The sequence below is a fragment of the Aedes aegypti genome, chromosome 2, assembly GCF_002204515.2.
Source record: "Aedes aegypti strain LVP_AGWG chromosome 2, AaegL5.0 Primary Assembly, whole genome shotgun sequence".
NCBI classification, from domain to species: Eukaryota; Metazoa; Arthropoda; class Insecta; order Diptera; family Culicidae; genus Aedes; species Aedes aegypti.
In genome coordinates, this window is record NC_035108.1 from 66,616,190 (window position 1) to 66,636,502 (window position 20,313).

A 20,313-nucleotide genomic window follows, 5' to 3' on the forward strand; every position below is an offset into this window, starting at 1 on the left:
AGGCGAAGTGAATCAAGATCCACAACCACCAACAAGCGGTCAGGCCTCCAATGAAATACTAGGTAAGAAAAATAAACTTTGCATCACATTAAACGACAAAGATTGTTTACATAGAACCCATATCAATATAGTAATTCGACATTATTTTATTATAAAAATTATAAATCATTATAACAATTTGTGGGCTTCGTAGCCGTGCGGTTAGTGTCACCAAGGCATTTAGCTGCATCGTGCTAAGGAGTGTGGGTTCGATTCCCGCCACAGGCCGAACAACTTTTCGAGAGGAATGTTTTCCGACTGTGCCACTGGGCGTTGCATGCTAGTCCGTTGTCTAGTGTGGTGCTTCCTTCAAAGGGCAAATAGCCCACTGGAAGCATTAAAGTGTAGTGTCTTTAAAAAAAAAAAAAAAAAACAAAATTTGCCAGCTAACGTAATTTTAAGAAAATACATGGATTGGAAGCAGAGTGGCGCTTTTTTGCCATGTCCCACGGCAAAGGCCCCTGGGACGCTATTGGTGGCACTCTCTTCTTCTTCTTTCTGGCGTTACGTTCCCACTGGGACAGAGCCTGCTTCTCAGCTTAGTGTTCTTATGAGCACTTCCACAGTTATTAACTGAGAGCTTGCTATGCCAATGACCATTTTTGCATGTGTATATCGTATGGCAGGTACGAATATACTCTATGCCCTGGGAAGTCGAGAAAATTTCCAACCCGAAAAGATCCTCGACTGGTGGGATTCGAACCCACGACCCTCAGCTTGGTCTTGCTGAATAGCTGCGCGTTTACCGCTACGGCTATCTGGGCCCCCCGAAAAGTTGCTTAGCCTTTGATTGATGAATATTCCTTATGTGACACTACCACGACACATTTGTATGCAATTTTTAGCTTAAAAAAAATGATAACATTGCTGTTCACGAAAGTAACCACCACACAAAAATGAATCAGTTTCTTCTTCCTCAATCCGACGTAACGTCTCAACCAGAGCATAGCCTGCTTCTCATCTTAGTTTTCTCATAAGCACTTCCACAATTATTAACTAAGAGCTTTCTTTGCTAATTGACCATTTTCTCATTCGTTTGTCGTTTGGCAGGTACGAAGATACTCTGTGCCCTGGGAATTCGAGAAAATTTGAAACCCGAAAATATCCTCGACCGGTGGGCGATTCGAACCCACGACCATCAGCTAGGTCATACTAAATAGCTGCGCGTTAACCACTTCGGCTTTGTTGACCCCTTAATCAGTTCCATTGTTATTGAAAAATGGGATTGACAAATTTAAGATAACAGCAGGTAAACTTCCGAAACTTATCATCGCGATAAAACACGTCATTCCTCCATGCAGTATCTATCGACCGTCAGTACGACAAACAGTAGTCGCGTCCACTGGGCACCAGAATGGCCAGTGCCCAAGCGCTACGCGCGCTTGACATCCGAAACTGTATCCAGTGCTTCGGCTGCCTGGGGAAACCGTGCGGTGAGCTGGGACGTGGATTGGCCGTATCCTGTGGCGTATGTCTTAACAATAGCCGCAAGTGCTACTGCGGGTGCATCCCCCAATTCTTCAACTGCTGCCTTAGGCTTTGTGGTTCTGCCGCTGAGGTGGCGGTGGTTGTGGTCGGGATTTTGCTGATAGGCGTTATCGCCATTTGGCTGCTCTACTGGAACCTAAGTAGCAATTGGGAAGGCGGTAGCGTTGTGGAGAAGGTGGCGGTGGTTAATACGACATTGAGCTATGGTGACGGAGGTTGGATTGATCTAGATGAGCTGAACGCTACATCGAACAAGACCATCAGTGATTATGATGAGGTGAACAATACAACAGACTTTGAAAGGGAGCAAATTGGAAACCACTCTGATGTGGCATGGTCTACAAATCAAACATCGAAGGACCAACCGGACAGTAAATTTTATCACATCAAAAACGACAAAGAAATCATTGAAGCAATAAGTGGACCCTCCGGTGTTTGGAAGTGGATAAAGGAGAAAATTTCCGGGTGATTTTTCTGTACAAATGTGATACAAAATTGAGATGACTGAGTTAACAGATTTGAAATATAGTGATTAATGTACTGCAATTTCTTCATAAAGTAAATAAAGTTAAATAATGAAACTCTTCCCAGTTTAATTACTTTGCTTATGTATTCAAAAACTCCGATTTTGGAGTGGACAATTCGGAAACCCTTTCCTCCACTCTGAAATGTCAAGTTGACTTTCAAAAAAATCCTTTTAACATGTTTGGCCATTCTTTAAAATTAAGGAAAAATAAAAATTATTGATTTGAGTAAATAAAATCCGAATTTAATACTAAAGTAATTAAAATAATTTGGATTTTGGATTTTTTTTGTCGTAAAACGAACCAATGTTTCAATAATCTCTATCAAAATCTCTTGTTGAAAAGCTCTACTACTTTTCCAAAGGGGAACAAAGAATCTTTTCAAGTGTAAAGATGTCATCATGGCAAACTACCTACTTTAATATCGAAGAAATTGAACTCAAGAAAAGGTATCAGGATCTGCCCTACATACAAACAGCAAAACAGACGGATGTAGTGGAAGGACATAAATAAGAAAAACAGCTTCTGGCTACAAAATACGGGGTCTGTCACTATTCAGAAAGCGGTTGGTATTTCTGCTCTGTTGTTGTTGTCGTCGCTATTGTCCACCCGTTTCCGTCCCCGTTCATCGATCATCTCAATGGGAAAACTCTTGCACTGTTAGACCCACCCGCCCGCAGGTCCTTTTCGAATTGCCCGGTCAACCGTACCGTTTCCAGGCTAATCTGAACGGAAACACTTACTTACCGGCGACTTCGTTGCCGGACTTGACCTATCCGGATATTGCGCTCGTCTCGCCAGCGTTCCAGCCGGTGCCGCAGGGCCAGGCGGACTTCCGAGTTGAGGAAGCAGTAGAACAGCGACACCGAAAAGCCCTGCAACGAAAAGAGAAAAGTGTGGCGTGGTCAGAAGGGGGTGAGATTTGAACCCGTTAACAATAGTGTATATTATTGAAAATTGAGTAGGTGGGTTGGATTATAGATTTTACGAGGTTTATGATCGGTTCTCGGATTCTTGGCTTCACGCTGATTTAATGCTAGAAGGAATGCGAAGTGTGACTGGCGTCATAAAAAATGCAAGTTATCTTTGAAAAATTACTTGAAAACTTTGTTTTTTTTTTTTTCAATTCTGACATATTTCAACCTTACGAAGCAATGGCAAGACAAGTTTCTTTGAAATAATCAGCAAACCTTTTAATGTCTCAAGCTTGTGGCTTATTAAAGTAGAATTTGAATTATGCATTTTGTACAGTGTATTCTGTGCTGTTTCGCTGTTGTCGACATTCAATAATTCTTAATAAAGTTTTTTAACTGCTGTTTATTATATACAACTTAACCTTGCCCCTTCTGGTTAGTTGTTACGGCTAGGATATCTCAGATAACTCTCCAGAATTAAAGCACAACATTGATCAATTTTTGCAAACTCCTATAAAATGTTACAGTGAAAGTGAGGCTTAGTTTATTGAACTTTCATAAATCTAGCTTTCATCTTTCATGCCTCGTAAACCCAGTTTTTTATTATTCCAACAAACATGAAATGACAAACTCCCGGAGCACTTCTAACTTAACTACTAAAGAAGTAAGCGCTGTTTGTCACCATTGATGGACCTGTTTTTTTATATTCTTGTTTTTCATTTTTTACGCATACATTTGAGAAAATTTAGTTTTGCAATAAATGCAATGAATGGTGTAGCAGTTTTGGACGTAGGTAAGAAAAGGGGGAATTTGAAAAAGGAGTTTTTGTGTATTCTGATCATTTTTTTTCTTCTCAAGACCTCTTATGTTTCTAGAATTAATTTCTGGCTTCACCACTGCATCATATAAATAAAACAACGAAAAAAGATGATATTTAAGTCCTTTTACCCAGTCTTCAAAGAGTATCATTTCTGCACAGATATTTTGAAAAGCATGCTTTGAAAATATCAATGCTATGCGTAGGAATTGCGCCTTTTCAATTCAATTGCTCTTGTGCTCACTTGATCAAAAATAATGCATCATTGATTCAAATCATTTCAACGCAAACTGCATAATCTAGACCTCGGATTGCCAGCCTCGGTAAGCATAAAAACAACCCCTTTGAAAAATAGCGGTTTTCAACGAGCTTTCATTTAGAACTTCTCGATTCCCCTTTCGGAAATAACCTATCACTGCTTGCTGCGGATCACAATTTCCGGATGTTCTGGGAAACCGGTTCCGGGGCCATTTTTGGAAGTGAGTAAATAATATCATGCGACACATCAAACTTCATGATTTTTCAAATGATTGCATTCTATGACTGAGATGCATAGCTCAGAACCCATTTGGCCACTTTGGAACCGGTTTCCGGGTTTCCGAGGAACCGGTTCCGGGGTCAATTTTTAAAAATCAGTAAACATTGTTATGTGACACATAAAACTTCGTGGTTTTGATAGCTCCGGAACCAGGTGGCCAACCCTGAAATTCTGTCCTAGCCCTCAAACTAGAAGGACATCCGCTTCTTTTGTCAAAATTTGGTTTAAAAATATAAAAAAAGTTACAGCCCAAAACGTGTTTTTTTCCAACATTCGTTTAGGGGGGTTGGTAACGGAAGGGTTCATTTGGAGTAAGAATAGAGCTTGGTTTTTAGACTATCAATGCTTTGATTGCTTTGGTTTGTCAATCAGTTTTATGAAATCAGAAAATTACATTGCACCATAACGCCGCAAAATAGTAAATCGCTGTTTTTTTCTGATTTTATAAGACTGAATGCCAAACCAATGCAAATAAGATTAGAGTAGAGGCGTATATTACAGGTTAAAACTTATTTTTTAGTTATAGTAGAACTTTCCCAAAGACATTTTTATTGTCATTAATCATGCGATAACATATTGTTAAGTATTGAATTACAATGTGTCGACTCTTCCTTTCCATAAATGACATGCAGATTTGTAACGATCCATACCGCGATCCAACAGCGCTGCAGAGTTGATGCTCCTGTCCGTACATAACGCCAATGTCGTAAGATTGCATAAGTCTATGTATGTTGAAACATCACATCATTTTCTTCGGGAGACACATTTGAAGTTGATTGTGGCTGTAATAGAAAATGATAACACTAACATCTTTTTATGGCTTTTTGGTAAATCAATTGATACTTAACAACAGCTTCAGGAGAATCCCATTGTTCACACAAAATTGTCCACCATTTAGAGAAGCAGTGAAATTTTATTTATCATGCACTTTGTGACCTTGCAATGAGAAGAAAACATTATTGGTTGCTAAGCCTACCAACAATGTTTGTTATCCTCCTGCAGCGTAGTGCGCTAAGTCGAAGGAGCCACAAATGATTCAGATAAATGATGCAGTATTTCACCGAAATGATTGGAGCAAATCAAAGCCTTGTTGGATTGGAAAATAAAGATCGTGCATTCTCTTTCTCCTTATTTTATGAATCAAAGCAAGGAAATGCAAAGGCAATTTTGAAGACTGCTTTTACCGCAGATTTTAATATTTCTTTAGGTGATTCAATTATCCGGAGGATATAATTATCCGGAGTGAAAAAAATCGATCCTCTTCATCATATGCATATTGTTTGTTTAAACAAGTTTTCGATCATTTCGGTTGAAAAAACCGTCAACTAATATGTATTCCAATAGTTCAGTTATGTGAAAATACGATTCTGAATTGAATATCGCCTGACAGCAAACGATGCTTTGTGATATCACGTCTATTTTGCAACACATTACGCGTCGTAAGTACAGGGTCAGGGTCAAAAGTTACTAATCGAATGCTGTTTTTCCATACTTATGTTTGGGGATCTGTATCTCACTTTGTAGTAGTTTGATTTGGCTGAAATTCAAATGACGAACTACAAATGACTTGAAGTTTTGTCTTCAAGTGAATTCATTACATTACAGGCATTTTGCAAAGAGTTTTAGATGGTTGTTAAAAGACAAAAGTAAGTAATGAAGAGACTATTTAAAATAATTCAACCCCGGATAGTTTAGAGTAGTTAGTTTGTTCGGCAAACTTGTTCATTTTCGAAAGATACGCAGATTTCAGAACATACCAACTTTTCAAAACTTACCGTTTTTGAATTAAATTAAATAGTTAAAATCAAATGAAATGTAACATAAATATGAATACAAAACCATGTTTAGAGCCGTTAGAGCAGTGAAAACCTTTTATTTATTACCATCACAGTGATATTATAATTTTTAGCTGGTCTTGGAAGAGATAATAAATAAAACAAAATTGAAAATAGCCAAAACTTATTGGAATTGCTTGAATTTTCTTAAAATTAGTTTTCAGATTATGGAACGATGATTAAAGTCTTTCAACAAAGTGCTACTTGTATTCAAATATTGAAAGGAGGACGTGAAGGACGTGTTTTCAAATAAAACATTCAATTGATGCTTGCATTGTTCAAACTCTTTGGTGTTTATTCGATATGACAATATACAAACAATGTATTGAAGTCTATTTAGTAGTAAACATGCTGAATATATCAATAAAGAATTTCTGTTTCCAAAAAGCAAAATAATATATCTTTAAATTTTTCCCATTAGATAAATTTATGAATTATTTTTTAAAGAACAAAGAATCCTCTGATTGTCAAAAATGCGATTGTAAATCTTCTGAAATTGATGTCAGTAATTTGTTGAAGGAATGTATGTATTTTAAATTAATAAATGATACGCTATCTATCAACAGATAGCTTTACAAGTAACAAATCCAATTAACCTTTGAACAATTGTTGCCTCGATTTTTGACAATTTATTCAATTGAAAAATATTCACTGATAAAAACAGATTAAGCTTAAGCGTAAGAATTGCTCATTTTATAAAGTGGAAATTTAGTGCTTGCTATATCTTTTTAATTTCTCAATGAAATTGCAATCGGTTTTATGTATATCGTTTTACCAATATTGTACACTGTTGTGTGATAATAAAAAAGCCACCAAACAAATTAAATTTCATAAGAATAAGGAGCAATGTTGAGAACGGTCGATTTTAGCAGGTTATAAAAATTAATGATGATTAGAAATTTGTTAAAATTTTAAACCTTTATTTTTTATTTTAAAAACGGTTTGCTTCTCGGAAGCATTATGAAAAAAAAAAGTTATATTTGGAGCAAAAATTTGTCAAGTATTAGACCAACAATTTAACCTTATTTTTTTTAGAGATTTTTTTCTTGAAATTTCAAGGGAATTGAAATTAATAGAATTATTATTTTCAAAGCACGTCATGACATCATGGGGTTATTATTTTGATAGTGTATTAATCTAAGATAACCGATGAAAAGAAAATTTGGCCACGAATGGATAAACCACTTGAGCGACCTAGTGTCAGAGATCGGGGATATTATTGATGGTATTGAAACTCTACCTTCAGTAGAATATTAAAGGATGCCAACATGCAATTTGTTCATAAGATGAGGGTTTTTGACATACGAAAAATGTTTAACTTTGAAGAACATCTTTCTCTAGTAGTTTTTGAAAAAAACTATTCAGTTCTTCAACCAGAGGTATTATGTAAGATCTTATATTTTCATAACATCGAAGAATAGTAGTTTAACGATGCCCAAAAACCGGTAAGGATTTCATTGATAAATAGAAAATTTACAAATTAACAAGGTGTCCACTTTATAAATGAACAGTCCTTAATGTTTATGCTCCCAACATTCAAAATTTCGGAGTTTCCACATTCTAATGCTTCTGACGAAAAAAAAAAACTATTCACTCACGAGTAGGTTTCTCTGGGGTTATATGCACCGCCGGGTCAAAACGACTTTTTGGTGTTTCTATGAATGTTTAAGAAAAAATAAATAATCATTTTTTTTTCTTTGGAGAAGCTCTTGTGAAATCGTATGTTTGAGACTCCTATTACCTGAGTACCTGATGAAACAGTTTTCCCAATTTCTTCGTTTAATACCTGTTTAATACTTTTAAACAGCACCGTGGCCTTTAGGATGCATTACCCCAGATTCCCTTAGTAAAAATGAGGAAAATGGTAAATTTTGCTATTTTAATGCCGTTTAAATAGCAACCATATTTTCCTTAGCAACGCTAGAGACGTTTAATTTCAAAACATCCGCTAGGAGAATGACTGCTTTCGACGTTTTGTAATATGGTGTTCCTATAGTAGCTCAAAGAGTATTGTAATAAGTACCGTAATCCGGGAGCAAATTGATCACTGGGGCGAATTAGATCAGGCCGGGACCAAAAAAAAAAAAAATTCCTCCCAAGGATGCTGAAGGTTTCGTTGGCACCACAGACATTCCATGTTTTCTAGTTTATAGATGTCTAATGATGATTTTGAACCATTTAATTTTTATTATGATCAGTTTTGCATAGAAATATCCACAGTTTTTGAAGGTGTAAGCACAGCAGTTGAATATGTCGGTGTTAAACAATCCACTGATGCTTTGCCTACATGTCAACTTTGAGTGTTTAAAATGTTGTGTAAGCTTAAGTATGAACTACTGAACTAATTTTTGGTATCATACAGCATAGCAAGTATAGTTTTTTGCTCATAAACCCGTTTATTCTTTAATAATGTGCTTATTTCGAGGAAAATGGCCTACAATTAGACGTATTAGCCAGATTTTTAAAGTTTAATTTTGAAATAAAATTATCCAATACTAGAGTTGTAAGAATTTTGACGTCATTTTCAGATTCAGGAGACCTAAATTTAGAAGATAGGGATTTTTTTAATTTCTTAAACCTGCTTTGTTATACAATGTTCAATTGCGCCCCAATGTGTCATTTTAATTTTTTGATATTAAAACTATTTTTATGATATGTTTACTCGACAAAACTAGTATTCCGAAAGAAAACACAACAGTTGTAAAAAAGTGATCAATTTGCCCCCGGATCAAGGTGTTTTAAAACTATTTTCATGTGGGAAACCTACCATTCGGTTTATTATTCGATTTTCAAGTAATTTGCTCATTACTGTAGTACTAGTAGACCTTGCAAACGTTGTACAGCCCAGTAGGCTATGCTAAAATCGCTAGGCTATAGTAGGCTATGCTAAAAAAACCAAATGTGTATTCCTTCTTTCATTCATCTTTCCTGGTGAATTTCCACAAACAGTGGAAAAGCACTAATCAATATTCGACAAGAATTCTCTGCCAATTCTCGGATTTCCATACATAAGATGGTTGAGCCGAAAATGAGTGCTTTTCCCTTATTATTCTTCACAATCATGTCGCAACCGTTAAACAATGCAACAGTGAAAGTGTTGGGGATTTTTTTTTTTAATTTCCGTACGGGTTTGGGCCGAAAGGTCTCAGATTTTCATGAAACTTTTTCCACAGGCAGGGCTCATCAATATATGAATAAAAAAATTGAGAAAAATTCAGGGTCGCCTATTTTCCCGGAAAACTCAGTTGGAATTTTTTTGATTTCCCCTGGCACTACTTACTTTGAAAAATCATAACTCAAGAACGAAGCATCATAGAAACAAAGTTTTTTTTATGTAAATGAAATTTTCTCAGGAATAAAAAAAAAACTGGAAAAAGTTTTCTACAAAATTTTCCACCGTTGAGAAGATTCGTAAAGAAAAGCCGGAAAAACTATGTCCCAATTAGTGGAAAACTTTCAAAAATATATTTTTGAGAAGGTAATTTCATAAGCTTTAATCGCTGAAATTTTTGAAATGATATTTTTTTTTCGTTTTTGAGTTATGGCCAATTTTGTAAAAAAAGTGCAAATGTGCCATTTTGAGCCTTTTCTTTGAAAAATCATAACTCAAGAAAGAAGTATTGTAGAAACAAAGTTTTTTTTTATGAAAATGAAGGCAAATTTTCTAAGGAATAGAAAAAAATATTAACTGGAAAAAGTTTTCCACAAAATTTTTCACCGTTGAGAAAATTCGTAAAGAAAAGCCGGGAAAACTATGTTCCAACTCGGTAAGATTTTCATAGAAATATTTTTGAGATCAAAATTTTATAAATTTATAAATAGTTTTGTGAAAAATGCCCAGATTTCTCGTACAAGTCTTTTCGTTTGAAAATCATAACAGGAGATAAAAGCGTCACAGAAACATTTTTTTGTCAAATCGGAATCAAATTTTCTCAAAACTGGGGATTTTTTTTATTTCCATACAAAGTGGGCCGAAGGGTCTCAGATTTTCATGAAACTTTTTCCACAGGCAGGGCTTAGAGTCCTTCTCTGGCACTCGGACGATGATCAGCCGCCCCTGACATGGGAAACAGACGCTGTTGTGAGCCGCTCCTAACATAGAGTACAGACGCTCCAGGTTTGCAAAGGCAAAAGCAAAAGCAAACCCCCCCCACTTCCCTGTCAGCATACGATTTCCTGGAGGAAATCCTTTAAGCATCCCTTGAAAAATCGCAGGAAAATTGGTAGAGGAATTCGTAGAAGAATTTTTGAAGAAACCCCTGAAAGCATTTTGGATGAAATCTCAGGACAAATCACTAGAAGATTCCATCAAGTTTTTCCTAGAGGACTGTGAGATGAATTTCTTGAAGAATCAGCAAAATACCGGGTGACAGTCTTTGATTTTTATTTTCTCTGGAGCCTGTTTAATTTTACATCAGGATTCACTGCAATCAAAAGTATAAAAAAAAACTTTAGAGTCTCCCTTTAATTATAATGGAGATCATAGAGGCACTTCGTTAAAAATAGAGACTTGCATTAAAATCTCTAGAAAAACACCTGCTACTAGCTCTACATCAATTTCTTCAATTCAAAATAATTCAAGTAAATCTTCTTTTAAATAACTCTAATAATAAGTATAATATGAGTACCAATAAGAAGAGAATCAGCAAATCAATTTTGTTGTTGACGAGCAAATTAATTAATTTAAACATTTAAAATCTAAAAAGATATATAAAGTATTTGAGAAAATACACCCGATTCTGTTTTTGTACCGAGCAAAAAAAGTTTTCAGTTCAAAATTTAAAGACCGTGCAAAAAAGTTACGCCATTTCTCGATGTTCCATGCAAAAATGATGTTTTGACGGAAAACAATGTATGGGCACTTTTTTGCAATTTCACATCATAGTAAACTGTATTCAATCACGCCAATCTGTCATGAAACTTCATGAAAGTACACTGAATTATGGATGCATTCCGATATAATTTCTGATACCCTCAAGTGGTCTTCAAAAAAAAAAAAAATGTTACACGCAACTCGATGCAGAACTCGATTTTTACAGCACTCGTCGTAATTATTCAACTCGGCAGGCCTCGTAGGATAAATGTACGACTCGTGCTGTAAAAATTAGCGTTTTGCAACTTGTTGCGTAAACTACTATTGCACGACCGTGTAAAAATAATCCATGCAAAAACAGGATCGGGTGCATTAAACAAAATAATAATTTCATTGACAAGGAATTCAAAATTGATGTACGTTCATAATGGATTTGAAGCAAAATAGTTTGACTTTTGATAATGAAAACCTTATGGAGAAAATTTGAAAATATATAGTCTATTTTAATGCATTAAAATGTTTTTTTTCTTTTCTGGAAAAAGGGTTTCCCACAAGACAATGGTCCCCGCACCCTCACATTTGTAAATTCGGCCCTGTTTTTAATGTATTGCTGTGTGCGTTTGAAACGCAAATATCAAATGCGGGAACATCAAACGCGGTAAGATTTTCCACAAGAAATGCGATGTCAAAGATAGGCTTTTCTATCTAGGTCAGCGGTGATTTAGATAATCGTTGCTAGGAGTCCTTTGATTGGTTTGTGTTACCACATTTGGAGGACATTTAGTCAAGATTTGCACCTCAAATGCAAACAGCAATATTGAAATTCCGAAGATTGAAAAAAGTTAGATACTATCATCACCTACCGGATGATTCCCAATCCCATTTTGCACCGCCAGATAGAACTTCATTTGACGAAGACACCAACCTTCCAGATGATGAAAATCTTAAAATACAGAGGATCGAAGAAAGTATGTTACTAGCGCTACCTAGCGACTGAATTCTTAAATAGATTTTTTTATTGCCAGATATTCCAACTTTGCCGAATACACAATCTTTCTAGTAATTTCACAAAAAAAAAAAAAAAATAGCACTTTAAATTTTATAAATTGAAATCAGTTTTTATTGGCAACTTTTTAATATTTTTGAGCTAATTTATTATTTCATGCTAAATATTTCTAATTATATTGGCTACCTATAAAACCCCCTTTTTGATTTGCCTAATTTGGCAATAACTTTTGTAAGAATAATGTAATGTAGGCAATGTGAGATGAATAATAATAATAGCCTGTTACCCAAGTAACACCACATGTCTCATATAAATCACAATGACTTCAATATGATCAATGAGAATGTTCTGTTTCATAGCGAAAAAACTGGAATTCATACTTATATATGACTGGAAAAGCGCAGAAGGTGGAGCTTGTGCAACATATTTTTGTTGTCAAAAGTATGTATCATATGGGTTTAGGTATACATAATTATGTATTATACTTTGTCCAACAAACCATTAACGCAACAAAATACTGAGAACATTTGGTAGTGGAAATGCATTGGATGGTCGACAGTGAAAAATGTAAAAGTGCAAACATTGACAAGCCTTCATATTTGATTGCATAACTGTTATTGATTGATAACTGTTATTTAACACTAAATTGATATGCGAATCAAAAATTGTGGTGAAATATGCAGTTTTGCTTCTAAAAAAATAATTCGCCCTTATAAATTGTTCAATATACATTTTTCGACATCAAGCCAAGTAAATATTTCCAAAAAGGAATCATCACATTTTGCAAATTAGTTCGTTATTTTGTTTTCTACTAATACACTGAATTTTTACTGAACTATTATTTCATTTTTCAAAGCTTCAGAACAAAAATCTCATCGTTATGGTAAATATTCAAAATTAAATTCAAAAATTAAAGATGGTCCCCTTAGACACACTGCATGACGAGTGTTTTGGGAAAAGACAAAAATTTCATTGCCAATCATTTGCCATTGTTTCATTCAAGGCAGTGAAAAGTTTTCAGGGACAACTAGTGTGATCATAAATTAACAGTGTGATATAAGTTTGATAAAACACTTGACTATGACAGCATAAATGGAATTTGCTTCTCAAATCTCACGAACCGTTGTTGATTTGTACCCGAAATAAAATAGTCTAATCAGATTTTTACCAAAAACTATTCCGGCAAACTTTATGTTACAATTTTGTTGACGGAAAACTCCTATACCAAATGACTATGAAGTGTTTTCTAAGTCTTTATATTTTTTTCCTACAATTTTTCACAAAAACACGTAAGCCCTGCATGAACACAACTGTAAGCGAGTTAGGTAATTCCATTGAACTTTTTTCGTACTAAACAGTGGCAAACAACCACCACACTTTATTCATTCATATAAATTGATAAATCGGTATTTAGAGCATACCTTAAAAATAATAATTTACTCAAAACATTTGCTTGAAAGTATTCACCACATGGCCGGCAGTGTATTATCCATGCTATCAAAAGTATTAAATGTCACTTTTGTTGCATTTGTTTTATAGACAACTAGAAAAACTTATATTTGACTGAAAATGAACATAATTTGTTTATTCAGAACATGTTTGAAAAAAGTATATATTATGACATACATGTAACATGAATATGACATATTGAGTCTGTTTATTTGTCGTACATGTCTAAAACAACCGAAATAAGACATATAACCAAACACATGTTTTGATAAACATAATAAGACAAATATAAAACATAATATGGTTGAAACATAGTAAACATAATTAGAACATTTTCAGCAAAATGGTAGATTTGTATTGCAAAACAAATTTTTATGCCTTCGTAGAACATCTCCATTCAAGTTCAATATTGAAAGGTTTAACAAAACAAAATAGCGACTTACGTGAGACATGACATGTTTCAAAAACTTTGTAGCAACCATTGTAGGACAAACTGTGTATTTTTTAATTTGGATTTATGTTTTCGGTGTTACTTGTTATATTAGATCTAAATGTTTCCAACTTATTTCCTACTAAGTTCTCGGCGGATAGTACCCATGAGTATTTTCCGTTAAGCTACACAGGAAAAAAGGAAACGAACAAAAGAGCAACCATAATTCATCCGCAATAAGACACAAAAAAGAACGTTGCAGTCGCGTCGTTTGGAAAGGAGAAAAGCGTTTTAAGCTCGGATTTCTCGTAACCGGCACGACTTCCGGAGCTACGCTCCGCAATGTAATAACGATATTATTATTATATGCAAATTACTGTTTTTTTTTTTCTCTCCCGAGAGCAAGCCGGGAAAATGTCCCCTTTCCTGGCTGTGGCAAGCTGAAGTGATTTGGAAGAAAATTACAACTTTGTGAAGCAATCCAGCTGTTCAAACACCACCCGGGTTCTGATTACTGCACTTACACGTTAGTACACAAAATCCGATGCGATGACCATGTTCAGCAGTTTCCGCTTCTTGGGTAAATAGCGTTCCCATCATGATAACCCCACGATTATGCACGGAAAAGCGACCCCGCGACAGCTAAGTGACGGGTGCAGTGAGGGAAGCGGAAGTTCATTCAAGGCACCAGCTTTGGGATGTCATTATATGTGAAAGTTTACCGTGTGGTGTATGAGCGTAGCAAGCGGACAGGGCGAATGTGGTCCCCTCCTGGCTGACGGAAGAAAATCTAAGTTTGCTACAAAGATTATTGTTTAAATTTTTTAAAGTTTGTTTTAAACATATTTTTTTTAAACATATTGCATCACGGTAAACTTTTTACAGTACTCTAATTAGACTCCTGACAAAGATCTTTCCAGAAATCTTTCGAAATCAATGAAAATTCAATGGAATGGAAAAAAAAACAATGGGAATATTTTCATCACGTATATTAAAGGAATTTTTCCCCACAAAAACATGCACAAAAGTATTCTCATGTTTGAATTTGTAGAAAAAAAAAATGCCTAAAATATTTTTTTCATAAAATAATTGCGTCAAGATTTATTTCTTCAAGGACTTTTCACAAGAAATCTTTTAAAGCCATCAATAGCCACAGTATATCTTGAGAGGAATCTGCCAACGATCTTTTATGGAACTGAAAAGATTAATGCCAAGGATCTGCCAAGTAAATTTGAAACTAATTCATCCAGGAGTTCTTTGAAGAATACGTCAACAAATTTTTCAAGGAATCTTTTCAAGAATTACTTCACGGAAAAAGTTTCTCGAAGTAATTCCAATTTCTCGAAGGAGTCGTAAGTAACGACCCAATGTATTTTTCTATGGAAAATCTTTGGAATCCTGTAAAAAATGTCTTCGAAGCAAAAAAAATTGCCCAGTAAACACAAACTCGTGTACGATAGCGCATAAGAGTACAAAAGTACGTATATCACCTCCACATTCGTAGTTTTATATCCTATCATATACGATCGTGTGTTTACTGGGTGGTTGATGTTTGTTGAGAGTTGATAACTCTCTTGGAATTGATAAGAAGCTCCATGAACTCTTTGAAGAATCCTTAGAATCTTAAAATGCCTTATGTTTACATTTTTTTTTGGGAATTTTTGAATAAATGTAACATTAGACTAATAAAAAAAACATTCATGGACTTTTTTAAGCTGTGACTCCCTTGAACTTTAACAAACGTTTTGCTGACTCCAATAAATGAATGTTCTTGAACTCAAATTTCAAGGAAACGAAGTATTTTCCTGAATTGAGTTTGGTGAGTTCGATACATTTAAAAATAGACTCAAGTAGAGTCAATTCAATTCATTTAATTTTTTCACCAGTCGCACAACAAACTTTTCCTCGGAAATACAATAAGGTTTTTGGGCAGAATTCATCATAAAAACACATTTTTTTCACATTTGCAGTCTCTCATAGTTCATGTAAGATGATTGTGGTTAATTGTGGGGTTCGTGGCCGTGCGGTAAGTGTTACAAAGCATTTAGCCGCATCGAGTTAAGGAGTGTGGGTTCGATTCCCGCTCCAGTCCGGAAAACTTTTCGTCAGGAACGTATTTCGACTATGCCACTGGGCGTTGCATGCTAGTCTGTTGTCTAGTGTGGTGCTTCCTTCAAAGGACATAATCGTCCACTGGAAGCATTAACGTATCAGTGTCTTTTTTCAAGCTTTTAAGAAGTCTACCAAAAATCTCGGAAAAAAGCTATTTAGTATTATTCTTAGAGTTCCCTGAGGAGAATTCAAAGAAGTTTTTTCAATAAGGATTTTGTCGAAATTCAAAGAACTTATGGTAGGTCACATCAGATTTAAACAATAGATCCAGCCCTAATTCATCACACTCTATCAGGACTTCGTTGATTTTTTTTGGCCAGGTTTGGGCCACTGTGCGTCCCCTAGACGTTTGGGGACCTCCGGTTGGGATACCCTGTTTTATAATCATTTTGAGGAGAGTCTTCAGAAAATGCTAGGATAATTGAATGATTATTACAGGAATTAAGTTTTTGGATATTTTCCTTGTAACTTCCCTAGAAATCTAAGCCGCCGATCTCTACCTGGTTCCCTGTTGAATATTATTTTCGCAATTCTTTCTTCCGACATTCGCACTAATTGACCCGCCCACTGAAGTCTGCCGTATTTTACATGCTTGATAATATTCGCATCTTTGTACACTTGATAAAACTCGTGACACATACGTCTGCGCCACAAACCATTTTCGAGTTTCCCACCGAGTATTGTCCGCAGCACTATACGCTCGAAAACACCGAAAGCTTTCCGGTCTGCCTCTTTTAACGTCCACGCTTCGTGCCCGTAGAGAGCCACCGGAAGAATCAATGTTTTATACAGGGCGAATTTTGTTTCCGTTTGCAACCATGCAACCATGTACTTCGTTTTGATAGAATTAATTATTAGGCCTATCCTCGCTGTCTCTCGCTTCAGAGGCACGAAGGCCTCTTCTACTGACCTGCGATCGATTCCAATTAGGTCTATATCGTCCGCAAAGCCAAGGAGCATGTGCGACCTTGTGATAATAGTGCCATTTCTCTGCACGCCAGATCTCCTAATAGCACCATCGAGTGCAATGTTGAACAGTAAATTCGAAACTGCGTCTCTCTGCTTCAACCCGTCTAACGTCACGAACGAGGTTGACACCTCGTCTGCGATCCGAACACTTGATTTCGAACCATCCAGCGTAAAACGTATCAGCCTTATTAGTTTCGTCGGAAAACCATGTTCGGACATTATCTGCCAAAGCCAAAGCCATTTATTTTCACTGAGTCGTACGCCGCCTTGAAATCAATAAACAGATGGTGAGTCTGCAAATTATATTCCCGGAATTTTTCTTGGGTCATTCGCAAGCTAAACATCTGGTCCGTTGTCGAACGGCTCTCACGAAAACCAGCTTGGTATTAACCTACGAAGGACTCCTCGAGCGATCTCAGTCTGTTAAACAGGATGCGCGACAGAATTTGGTACGCTGAATTCAGTCTGTGCCTTTTCTCATAGATATGGCGTATAAGGGCATTTTATCAGTCGGTGGGTAATTCTTCGTCCTCGCATAACTTCAGAAGTACTCGGTGGATCTACTGGTAAAGCTGCTCACTTCCGTGCTTGAAAAACTCGACCGGGGTTTCGTCCTTCCCAGCAGCCTTACAGTTCTTTAGCTCGCTGATAGCCTTTTTAACCTCCCCTATGCTCGGTGGGTCCACAGCTTGAGCGTCATCATTTATGTTATTCCTGTTCCTCGTTACATTTCCATTTTCACCGTTCAACAATTGCTGAATGTGCTCCTTCCACCTGGCAGCCATCGCCGTTTTATCGGTCAGCAAATTCCCTTCTCGATCATTGCACACGGTGGGCACTGGTACGGTATTGTACCGCGCACTATTAACCGTTGCATAGAATCTCCGCATATCATTCCGGTTCATGCTTTCTTGAGATTCAGCTACCACACTTTCTTCGTGCAGCCTTTTATTTTTGCGATGGATTCGCTTTTCTTCGGCTCTCGCTACCCTGTACCGTTCTCTGGTCTGTCGGGTGTCGGCCACAAGCATACGGCTTCTGGCGACATTCTTCATGTCTGTCACTCTCTGGCACTCTTCATCGAACCAGTCGTTTCGTCTTCATCGTTGACCAGTGCCAATCACTTCCCGTGCCGTTGTTGTCACAGATTTGTGGATAGGGTCCCACATGCTGTCGACATCTCTAGCAACGTTGGTTCTACCCAACTGCTCGTCTAGTTGCTGGCGGTACTGTGCAGCTACTACATCAGTCGACAAGCGTTGTTTATTGAAGCGCAGCGTTCTGTTCTGGAACTCGTGACGAGATAATGATCTGAGTCGATATTAGGGCCTCGGAAGGTCCTGACATCAATGACATCTGAGAAATGTCGCCCATCAACCAGCACGTGGTCTATTTGAAAGCAGGCATCTCCACTCGGGTGTGTTGCGGATATTCTTTCGTGCGAAGTAAGTACTGCTGATTGCCATCCCTCTAGCAGCAGCGAAGGTCACTAGCCGCAGGCCATTATCATTGGTAACGGAATGAAGGCTTTCCGTTCCAATGACGGGTCGGAAGAAATCTTCTTTCCCGATCTGCGCATTTGCGTCGCCGATGACTATCTTGGCATCTTGTTTTGGGCACTCTCCGTAGGCCTTATCCAGGCTCTTATAGAACTCATCCTTCATGTCATCGGGCTTATAGTTCGTTGGCGCATATATGCTCATTAGGCTGTAGTTGAAGAACTTGCCCCACATTCTCAACACACAGATTCGGTCGCTTACCGGTTTCCACCGAATAATTCGCTTCATCTGCTTCCCAATCACTATGAAGCCAACTCCACGTTCTGCTCTGTCGCCACCGCTGTAGTGGTACTTGAATGAAGTGTTGGCGATTGGGTCCACCGCTCGGAATTCGCGTTCTCCGGTTCTCAGCCAGCGTATTTCCTGGATAGCTGCCACGTTCACGCCGACATTCCGCAGTTCACGAGCCAGGAGCCCAACACGCGCGGGTTCATTCAAAGTTCTCACGTTCCAAGATCCAACTTTCCAATCGTTGTCCTTTATTCGTTGCCGGTTTTGTTGCCGTAAAATCAATCCGTTTGCTCTGCTTTTGCCTTTCTTGGTTGGTGAAGAGTCTTCGATAGGCCACCTAACCAGGGTTGCGCTACCTACATCGTGCTAGAGGGGCTGCCTCCTCGGTGCTGACACGATACAGCATTGTCCGCTTGTTCTTTACATGATGACCACGGTCAAAACCATCACAACCATCCACCTTTATCAGGGCTTTGGACCTTTAGCTCTGGTTCTCAATAGTTTCAAGTTCTTTCGGACATGCTACTATGGTGAGCCGTCATGCGCTAGCGGTGTTGAAGGTCGTAGACACAAAAGTCAATTTGGACAAATTGAGATGAAAATTTGTGAAAAATAATAGAATCGTTCTGGTACGCTAGACTGGGAGCGTTAACCAACTACGCCACAGAACGGGTAACGATACTGCAGCACAATCGGCCAACCTGAAACCAATGTCCGTCACGACCCCATTTTCTCCTTCACAACCCTCCATCTCATTCGGCTTTCTGAGATGCTCAATCCGACTCTCCTAAGCGTTACCCGTTCTGTGGCGTAGTTGGTTAACCCGTTTAGGCCTGAGTGAAAGCAAAAATGCTAAAACCCTTGCCGCTCAGCGAAATCTTAATGGATTCAAATGATTTTTTATCAGTATACTGGCACACATATCCAGTTTCTAGAAATGGACAGAGGTACGCGGAAAAATTCGTGAGGCCGGAGTTATTCCGGTGGATCACTGGGTCAGGTCAGGTGAGAAGAGTACTGTGCGTTCGTGCCCCTGGAGGTAGGCAAATTTCAAGTCACAGATAATTTCCGGAATCGGCTATAAAGTGGCCACCACATGACGGAGTTTAAAAAAAAATGCATTAGTGTACACCTTTTGAGAAACGATTGAATTTATCCAATTCACTATGAGTTTTGCATTTGATTAATCCTACAAATGACCATTTTTGGATGTCCCGGCCTCAAATTTACGATAAAGTGGCCAATTTACATCTAAACATTTGTGCCAAGCTGGCTCCATCCCATTACCCCGAACGCCATTACCCCGAACGCCACTACCCCGAACGCCACTACCCCGAATGAGCCATTACCCCGAATAGTATGAGATACAGTACAGTATCTTGTTTTGCGTGCAAAAATGCGTCTCTAATGAAGGCTGGTAATTAATGGCACGTAAAATTCGTCGGTAAAATGTTCATCATACATTTTCCCTTCTTTCATATATTTTCCCTTCAGCTGTTCTATCGAAATATTTTGATGGCAACTATATTCTTCTCATTCTTTCTGAGACAGTGCCTGTTTATCAGCTCAGTGGGCACCTTCGCAATTCA

The 20,313-nt window shown here is 37.4% G+C and overlaps 1 protein-coding gene across 3 annotated transcripts in view; it reads right to left on the bottom strand.

The window, feature by feature from the left end:
• LOC5567138 (diuretic hormone receptor) overlaps positions 1 to 20,313 on the bottom strand; it is a 424,292-nt gene that overhangs the window by 91,607 nt on the left and 312,372 nt on the right. For all 3 annotated transcript variants that reach the window (XM_021841104.1, XM_021841105.1, XM_021841106.1), the window contains one exon: positions 2,799 to 2,926. In XM_021841104.1, coding sequence (XP_021696796.1) covers positions 2,799 to 2,926 — 128 coding nt within the window. The remainder of the gene's footprint in view (positions 1 to 2,798; positions 2,927 to 20,313) is intronic.